This window comes from Musca vetustissima, unplaced genomic scaffold (assembly GCF_032173495.1).
Source record: "Musca vetustissima isolate MV318-11 ecotype Yass unplaced genomic scaffold, APGP_CSIRO_Mvet_v1 utg8224, whole genome shotgun sequence".
In the NCBI taxonomy this organism is placed as follows: Eukaryota; Metazoa; Arthropoda; class Insecta; order Diptera; family Muscidae; genus Musca; species Musca vetustissima.
Genome location: NW_026880297.1, coordinates 79,566 through 89,721, shown reverse-complemented (window position 1 = coordinate 89,721; position 10,156 = coordinate 79,566). Strand labels below are relative to the sequence as shown.

General features: G+C 36.4%; 1 protein-coding gene across 1 annotated transcript; it reads left to right on the top strand.

Annotated features, from left to right (window-relative positions):
• Window positions 1–696: 696 nt before the first annotated feature.
• Window positions 697–1,731, top strand: LOC133325830 (uncharacterized protein DDB_G0271670-like; the record flags this gene model as incomplete). Its single annotated transcript, XM_061534550.1, has 3 exons — window positions 697–975; window positions 1,006–1,192; window positions 1,256–1,731. Coding segments are annotated over exons 1-3 (942 nt in total), but the record flags the coding sequence as incomplete, so codon positions are not given.
• Window positions 1,732–10,156: the final 8,425 nt, after the last annotated feature.

Sequence of the window (10,156 nt, the reverse complement as noted above, 5' to 3'; positions counted from 1 at the left end):
CCTTGGGACAAATAAATGAGCTTTGCCAAATTTCATCCAATTCGGATCATAAATGCGACCTGTACTTTATTTATAATTTAACATGGACAGACGGACGGACGGACGGTCATGCATAAATCGACTCAGAAAGTGGTTTTTTGCATATTCTCAAAAGGAACCACGGGTCTATCTCGATTATTTTTGCCTGTTACAAACATATGCACAAAGACAGAATAGCCTGTACCACAGTGTGGTGAAGGGTATAAAAACGCTAAATTGACATCACTTGTGGATGGTTTTCCCAATGACGTTTGTTTTGTACATTTCTGAGTATATGAATTGTGATTGAGAGAGTGTGAGAGAGGGAGAAAACATCATCTGTGGATTATGTGTTACAATGTAAACACCTGAGTTTCTTATTGGAATCCACAATGTTATTGAGCCAAATTACAACACCGCAAATATTTATCAAAGAAAATTTAATTTTCTTTACAATAAAATGATATTAATTTTTATGTTCTCCTCTCTTTCTCTTTGCAGGATATGTGTGAAATTTTATTTTCAATTTTAAATTAAATTGAAAAAAAAAATAAATCGATTAAAAAAAAATAATAAAAAAATAATTATTTTAAAGTGATAACAAAAAAAGTGTTCAAATTAAAAAAAATCGAATTAAAGCGGGAGTGTTTTTGCAAGTTTCCAGTTTAACGCGACATAATGTCGACAACATCATCGATTGATACACCGACATCACCAACGGGTCCACTGCAACATCAGCCGCTGCAACACCATCATCCAAGTCGTCAGCAACATCACCACCATCATCAGCACACCACCACAGCCATAGTGGTCAGCGCTGGCGCTGGTCCCCACCACAATCCGTATACGCAGACAACAACAACTACAACCACTACCAGCACAAATCAAAATCCGACGAACACAAATAAACGTTCGCATTCCACCTCGTCATCGACGGGTTCTGGATCCTCGATGCCAGTGTACAGCAACAACAATCAACAGCAACAGCAGCAGGATCAGCAGCAGCAGCGTTATCATCAACAGAATAAAAATCAATCGACCCATTCGCTGTTGACACCATCTTCCTCAACTTCGTCGTCGCCATCGGTGTCGGCATCCACGGCTGCTGCAGTGGCAGTGCATCATCAGCCCCACTATGCAAATACGGGAAGCAATAATTCTTCTTCCTATATGAGTCAGCAGCAGCAACAACAACCACATCATCATCAGAACCATCATCATCATAATTCCTCGTCAGCCTCCTCGTCTTCGGTAAATTCGTATTCGCAACATCAACATCATCATCAGCAACACTCATCGCATCAACATGCCCATCAGCAGCATCAGCATCATCATAACCAACAACATTTGCAATTTGCAAGGCCATCTACGTCAATGTCAGCTCCTTGCACTGCCGCCACCTCAATAAATTCTCAGAATAGCTCCTCGTGCACCCCATGCAGCATCAAACGTCACACCACTGATGTCTCGGTCTGCTCTTCGTCCTCTTCGTCATGCTGTTCGTCGGCCAGTTCTAATTCCGTATCGGCCGCAGCAGGTGTTGTTGTGAATGGCAGCGGTGGCGGCCAAGGTAATGTGCCTGGGCTGGTGGGTTGTGGTGGTGGTGGGGTTGGCGTCAGCAGTGGCAATGGCGGTGGTGGTGGTGGATGCAGTGCCAGTATTGTAACTCCGACCGTGATTACGCAGAAATCGCGTACCATACCATCGGACAAGGTAAGTACCAACAACAACGACAACACGATGGGGTTTATGCACAAAAATAGCGCAAATCAAATAATAGGATTTCAGGGTATAGAAGAGATGAGTGGTGCGATGTTGGGTGGCATTGCAATTTCGTGTGCGTGGCAAAGCATCTGAAATCTATTTTTAGCAGCTCACAAGCAAATAAAAAGTCAAGCTGGTAGTTGTTTTTTTTCTGCAGGCTCTTTTTTGTGCAACACTTTTTGGACAGTGGAAAATAAAGTACCGATTATCTTTAAGAATTTTCGGAGACTTGGATTTTTTAAAAAATATTTTGTTTAGGAATTTTCGAATGCGTGGATATTTTAAAAATATTTTTTAAGGCTATAGAAAAAATCCTCAGGACCCCTGAGAATTATTTTTTTCTGTAGAAAAAAAAATCCTCAGGACCCTTGAGAATTATTTTCTCCTGTAGAAAAAATTAATCCTCAGGAGTCCTGAAGAAGATTTTTTCTATAAAAAAAGTTATCCTCAGGGGACCTGCGGATTTTTTTCTACAGAAAAAAGTAATCCTCAGGGGACCTGAGGAATTATTTTCTATAGAAAAAAGTAATCCTCAGGAGTCCTGAGGAATTTTTTTTCTATAGAAAAAAAGTCATCCCCAGGGGTCCTGAGGAATTGTTTTTCTATAGAAAAAAGTCATCCTCAGGGGGCCTGAGGAATTTTTTTCTATAGAAAAAAGTAATCCTCGGGGATGCTGAGGATTTTTTTTCTATAGAAAAAAGTAATCCTCGGGGATGCTAAGGTTTTTTTTCCTATAGAAAAAAGTAATCCTCAGGGGCCCTGAGGAATTTTTTTTCTATAGCAAAAAGTAATCCTCAGGGGTCCTGAGGAAGTTTTTTCTATAGAAAAAAAGTTATCCTCAGGGGTCCTGAGGAAGTTTTTTCTATAGAAAAAAAGTCATCCTCAGGGGTCCTGAGGAATTTTTTTCTATAGAAAAAAAGTCATCCTCAGGGATCCTGAGGAATTTTTTTCTATAGACAAAAATAATTCTCAGGGGTCCTGAGGAATTTTTTTATTTAGAAGAAAAAGTCATCCTCAGGGGTCCTGAGAATTTTTTTTCTACAGAAAAAAATAATTCTCAGTGGTTCTGAGGATTTTTTCTATAGAAAAAAGTACTCCTAAGGGGTCCTGAGGAATTTTTTCTATAGGAAAAAAGTAATCCTCAGGGGTCCTGAGGAATTTTTTCTATAGAAACTATGTAATTCTCAGGGTTCCCGGGAATATTTTCTATAGAAAAAAGTAATCCTCAGGGGTCCTGTGAAATTTTTTCTGTAGAGAAAAGTAATCCTCTGCGGTCCTGAGGAATTTTTTCTCTCCACTTTTGAACCACTCTGTTCAAACTTCCTTTCTTTCGCTCTTTCATGCAGTTTTCATGTTCAATTTCTTTGTCCTCCTACATCTCTACCCCTCTCAACCTCTCCTTTACCCCGGTAAATGACAGATTGACTAGTGGTGGGTGTGTGTTCTGTTTCTGTTTTTTCTGTATGATGCAACCAAACAGCAAGCAACAGCAAAAAAATCCATTTGTCCTTGTGTAGACCCGCATATCTTTTGTTTGCAAAAAAATCAAAGGCCTTGTAAAGACCTACCCGCCGCCCAACATTCACACAACCAGGGCTGGTTTTTAATATCGATTTTTTCGTATTTTTCTAATGTTGGTGTTGCTGCGGAGAATGTGCCACACAGGAAAAAAGAAGAAGAAGAGAAATAGCAACAACAAAAAATATCCATTTCAATGTTAATGTTTTGCGGAATTGCAACTGGCAACATATTTTTAGGCGTCTCTCTCTCGGTTCGATGTTTGCCGTTGCTGCCATTGTGTAGGCGTTCGAGGTGGTTGGTGGTCTGGGTAGTGGTGGCAGTATGGCCGCCAATCATTTGTTTTGCCTGTTATTTTTTTACTTCAATCTGATGATGCTGAGATTTTTCTTCTACCGTTTTAAGGATTTTTTGTTTTGTTTTACAAAAATAATATTCCGAATGGAAAAACAAGATAAAATATTGTAAAATATCGATATGTTCTACACGAGGCCTTCACAAAGGATTTCCATCCATACCCACTGTGAGTTATGGGCAACAACAGGAACAAAAAATAATTGATTAGGTTGCCTGCCTCCCTAACTGACTGACTATGACTGCTAAGCTGATATTCAGGGTCGCTATTCTGTTGCTATTTTTTGTTTTTTTAAAGCAACTTTTAGGCTGTTCTCTGTTTTGTTTTTTGTGGTCTATTTAATGGCCATAGTAACATTTAAATGACATATCCATTAATTTTCTTGCTGCCAGATTTGTTGCCTTGAAAATGAAATGAAAACAAGGCTCGGAATTGGTCCCAGGGTGTAGATATATATAAATGATGCCGACCTCGCATCTCACATCTCTTCGTTGTGCCAAATTGGGTTTGAGGTTGGCTGATACATTAAGTCAATTTTAGTTATACAAAAACAAAATAAATAAAGAATTCTTTTAGGCGTAACATTTAGTAGTTTTTGCTGTCGGAACTTTTAATGGTTATTGGTTTTTGCGCCAAACATGATTTTGCTTTTTTTAGTTTTTTTCGACAGGTACTTAATGGCTTTAATGGGTTTAAGAATACATTAATTTTTTCTATAAAAAAAGTCATCCTCAGGGGACCTGAACAAGTTTTTTCTATAGAAAAAAAATCATCTTCAGGAGTCCTGAGGAAGTTTTTTCTATAGAAAAAAAGTCATCCTCAGGGGTCCTGAGGAAGTTTTTTCTATAAAAAAAACTCTCAAGGGACCTGAGGAATGTTTTCTATAGAAAAAAAAATCATCCTAAGGGGACCTGAGGATTTTTTTCTATAGGAAAAAAATCATTCTCAGGGGTCCTGAGGATTTTTTTTATAGAAAAAACATTATCCTCAGGGGTCCTGAGGAAGTTTTTTTCTATGGAAAAAAGGTCATCCTCAGGGGACTTTTTTTATAGAAAAAAGTCATCCTCAGGGGTCCTGAGGAAGTTTTTTTCTATAAAAAAAAGTCATCCTCAGGGGTCCTGAGGACATTTTTTCTATAGAAAAAAAGACATCCTCAGGGGTCCTGAGAACATTTTTTTTTATAGAAAAAAGTCATCCTCAGGGGTCCTGAGCAAGTTTTTTCTATAGAAAAAAGTCATCCTCAGGGGTCCTGAGCATGTTTTTTTTTTAGAAAAAAGTCATCCTCAGGGGACCTGAGGAATTTTTTTCTATAGAAAAAAGTCATCCTCAGGGGACCTGAGGAATTTTTTTCTATAGAAAAAAGTCATCCTCAGGGGACCTGAGGAATTTTTTTCTATAGAAAAAAGTCATCCTCAGGGGACCTGAGGAATTTTTTTCTATAGAAAAAAGTCATCCTCAGGGGACCTGAGGAATTTTTTTCTATAGGAAAAAAGTCATCCTCAGGGGTCCTGAGGAATTTTTTTCTATAGGAAAAAAGTCATCCTCAGGGGTCCTGAGGAATTTTTTTCTATAGGAAAAAAGTCATCCTCAGGGGTCCTGAGGAATTTTTTTCTATAGAAAAAAGTCATCCTCAGGGGACCTGATGAATTTTTTTCTATAGAAAAAAGTCATCCTCAGGGGACCTGATGAATTTTTTTCTATAGAAAAAAGTCATCCTCAGGGGACCTGATGAATTTTTTTCTATAGAAAAAAATAGTCCTCAGGGGACCTGATGAATTTTTTTCTATAGAAAAAAATAGTCCTCAGGGGACCTGATGAATTTTTTTCTATAGAAAAAAATAGTCCTCAGGGGACCTGATGAATTTTTTTCTATAGAAAAAAGTCATCCTCAGGGGACCTGAAGAATTTTTTTCTATAGAAAAAAGTCATCCTCAGGGGACCTGAGTAATTTTTTTCTATAGAAAAAAGTCATCCTCAGGGGTCCTGAGGAATTTTTTTTCTATAGAAAAAAGTCATCCTCAGGGGACCTGAGGAATTTTTTTCTATAGAAAAAAGTCATCCTCAGGGGACCTGAGGAATTTTTTTCTATAGAAAAAAGTCATCCTCAGGGGACCTGAGGAATTTTTTTCTATAGAAAAAAGTCATCCTCAGGGGACCTGAGGAATTTTTTTCTATAGAAAAAAGTCATCCTCAGGGGACCTGAGGAATTTTTTTCTATGGAAAAAAGTCATCCTCAGGGGACCTGAGGAATTTTTTTCTATGGAAAAAAGTCATCCTCAGGGGACCTGAGGAATTTTTTTCTATAGAAAAAAGTCATCCTCAGGGGACCTGAGGAATTTTTTCTATGGAAAAAGGGGTCCTGAGGAAGTTTTCTCTATAGAAAAAAAGCCATCCTCAGGGGTCCTGAGGACATTTTTTTCTATAGAAAAAGCCATCCTCAGGGTTCTTGAGGATTTTTTCTACAGAAAAAGTCTTCCTCAGGGTTGCTGAGGATTTTTTTTCTATAGAAAAAAGTCATCCTCAGGGTTGCTGAGCAATTTTTTTCTATAGAAAAAAGTCATCCTCAGAGGACCTGAGGAAGTTTTTTTCTATAGAAAAAAGTCATCCTCAGAGGACCTGAGGAAGTTTTTTTCTATAGAAAAAAAGTCATCCTCAGGGGACCTGAGCACGTTTTTTTTTCTATAGAAAAAAAGTCATCCTGAGGGGACCTGAGCAAGTTTTTTTCTATAGAAAAAAAGTCATCCTGAGGGGACCTGAGCAAGTTTTTTTCTATAGAAAAAAAGTCATCCTCAGGGGACCTGAGCAAGTTTTTTTCTATAGAAAAAAAGTCATCCTCAGGGGACCTGAGCAAGTTTTTTTCTATAGAAAAAAAGTCATCCTCAGGGGACCTGAGCAAGTTTTTTTCTATAGAAAAAAAGTCATCCTCAGGGGACCTGAGCAAGTTTTTTTCTATAGAAAAAAAGTCATCCTCAGGGGACCTGAGGAAGTTTTTTTCTATAGAAAAAAGTCATCCTCAAGGGACCTGAGGAATTTTTTTCTATAGAAAAAAGTTATCATCATGGGACCTGAGGAATTTTTTTCTGCAGGAAATATTTTTTTAAGTTATCCTTAGGGTTCTGAGGAAGTAAATATCGTCAGGACGCCTGAGGACTACTTTTTTCTGAATCTAGTCAGGTCTTCGAAAACAAATTTCAGGCCCTTGAGGTATACTTGTATCCTGAGAATTACATTTTTCTTTTCCCTATCGATTCTATTCTCCTTTCCACCTTCTTCAAAGTCCTCCTCCCCACATAAGAACTACTCTGTTTCAATTACCCAATAATTTTCTTGCTACTTGTTGTTGTTCACTTCTTGTTAATAATGAAATGTAGAAGACATAAATCTAGGACAAACATCTTTCGAAACTTGGGGGTTTCTTTGCCAATAAAAAATTCTCATTAATTCAATGAAGGAGAAAAATACAACAACAACAGCATCAGTGGTTATAACAGGCTCTCCCCGCCTAAAAGTATGCTTGCTTGCTTGCTTGCCGGGTTTATGTGTAGACGAATGCTAGTCGAACAAATTCGTATTTATATGTGTGTGTGTGCGAGCTCCTCTGTATTTACTCAAAAGAGGCAAATGGAGGTCAAGTTGACTTTTAAATCAACAAAGACACATTCAAACAAACACACGCACATACACACACACAACATCTCGTGCTAAAAGCTTTATGTCCCTGAAGTGATCTGTGTGTGTATTTTTATTTTGTATGTTGTAAAGTTTTTTATTAGAGGGGGTAGATGGTTAATGGATGGATGGATAGTGACGAACTGTGATGATTGGCAAGCGTTCGTTGGGTCACAGTGACAAGCAGAAAATAATTCAATTTTCGGGACCCACAAAACTTTTATCGAAAAAGGCGGACCTGAAGAATTTTTCCATTAAAAAAGGGATTTGTTTCAAAAAAGGCAATACTCTGTCTCTAAGGATTTTTTTGTAGAAAAAAAATAATATTGAAGACCTGATATATTTGCTTCTATACCAAAATTATAGTCCAGGGACCCTGACATTTTTTTAATAAATAATTGTCCTCCAGATCTTGAAAGAATTAGCTTTTCTAAAAAATTGTCTTCAGAGTCATGTATAAAAAAATAAAAAAATATCCTCATAGCCTTGAGAAATTTTTTTATATAAAATAGTAGTCCTCATACCCTCAGCCATGTTTGGTCTTTGGTAAAAATTTGTAAAAAGGTCCGTAGTAATTTTATTATATAAAAAATAGTTCCTAAACAAAACAGATTTCCTCCAGAGACTGACAAATTTTTCTCTATAGAAAAAATAGTTCATTAGAACTGAGTACTTTTTCTATTAAAAATATAATAAAAAAATAGCTTCCGGACCCCACCCCTTTTTTATGTAATAAAAGTTTTCCTAATTTCGATAGAAAATTAAATACGGAATATTTTTTTTGTCCAAAAAGGCGTGCTTATAGACTTTGCGGGTCGATCTTCTCCTATATAAGAAAACATATTATCTTTAGAAGACCTTAGATACTGATATTTTTAGTTCGAAGGACCTGATTTATATATTATCCAATGACCTGATGCATGATGGTCCTAATTGTTTTTGTTATAGAGAATGATTACTCATTCGGGGCTGAGAGTTGTCCTTAGGTCCTGTGGATTTTTTCTACAGAATAAAAATGTCCTTAGGGACCTGAGAAATATTTTTCTATAGAAATAGCAGCCCTGAGGATTTTTTTCAATAGAAAAAGTACTTCTCAGGCGTACTGGGAAATTATTTGCTAAGGATTTTTTATCTACAAAATAGTAGTCCTCAAGCTTCATGAGGATTTTCTTCTACAAAGTCCTCAGGCGACCTGAGGAAAAAAGTTGTCCTCAGGTTCTATAGAAAAAACAGTTCATAGTCGTCCTGAGGATTTTTTTTTGTATAAAAAAGTGGTCCTCGGTCATTAGAAAACAGTAGATGTCAGGCGACCTGGTGAATTTTTGCTATTAAAATCAGTAGTCATCAGGTAAAAAAGTAGTCCTCAGGCGATTGGTGTATTTGTTTCCAAAGAAAGTAGAAGTTATAATCCTTAGATCCCAAGGTCTATAGCAAAAATAGCTCTCAGGACCTGAGAAATTATTTTGTACTGAGGTATCAGGCATCACTGAGACATTAGGCCACTGAGATATTTTTCCTTAGAAAAAAATTAGTCCGGTTCGGATGTATTTTTATCTTATAGAAACAAGTAGTTATGAGGGATCTTTGAACATTTTTTCTATGTAAAATGTGGTCCTCAGGCTCAATTTTTTTATAGAAGAAAGTGGTCCTGGGAATGGGAAAAACGGTAGTCCTTAGGCTGACAGTTTTTTGTTCTCAGTTCCCTAGGAATTTTTTTATTTAGAGAATATAGTCCGCATGCCCAATCAATTTTTTTTCTACGGGGACATCCGACTTTTTACATAAAAAATAGTTGCCAAGAACCTGATGATTTTTTGCTCCGGGACTTTTTCAATATAAAGAATTGGGCAGTGTCTGAATAAAAAAACTGGGGAGCACTAAGACTATTAAAAATCGTATTTAGAACCTGAAAAGTTTTCTTCTAGAGTAAAAAATAATTTCTGAATCTAAGGATTTTTTTATAGAAAAAACATTTGTCAGAAAAGTAGTCTTTAAGCTAAGAATGGAATTATTTTGAGTATTTTTTCTTGGAACGAAGCGGTTTTCAGGTCCTAAGGAGTCTTTTTTAGGAACTGTACTTTTTATGGAAAAGAAAATTTTACCAGGAACTTAAGTTTTTTTTATTAAACAACTACTACTCAGTCCATTAAATATGATTCTTTAAAAATTATAGAAAACATGGTACAGGGAGGATTTTTTTCTATAGACAATTAGTGCCGAATCCCTCAGCTATATTTGCTCATAAAGTCCTAAAGAACTTGAAGATTTTTTCTATAAAAAATAGTCAACATTACCTGCTTTGTTTTTATATGGACAAGATATAGATATAGATAGTTCCCTTATCCTGTCGATTTTTTTGTCTATAGAAAACTTTATCCTTCTATAGAAATATTTAACGTTAGGAAAATTATATTTTGTCTATACAAGAATCCGCCATGCCCTGAAAATTTTGTATTTTTCTCCAAAAATGGGTCCTTCGAAATTTGATTTTTATTTACAGAAAATAATTCCCTCTGTATTTGTCGATTTTTAACCCAATATTAAGCAGAGACCAGACTATTTTTTTAAATAACATATCCTCAGGGAGACTTTACTTTAAAAGGCCTTAGGCCTGGATGATAATATTGTCTTCAGAGTCCCGAGATATTTTATACTCGTGCTAAGTTTTTTTTTTTGTAGAAAAAGTGATCCTTTGAATTTGAATTCAGGGCTTGGTATATATTTGGCCCTCACGCTCTGAATATTTGTCCTTTTTGTCTGGTGAAAGGTTTCTTATAGATAAACATAGTCCTCTGGGGTCTCAATGAATTTTTCTTTTAATATATTATTTTT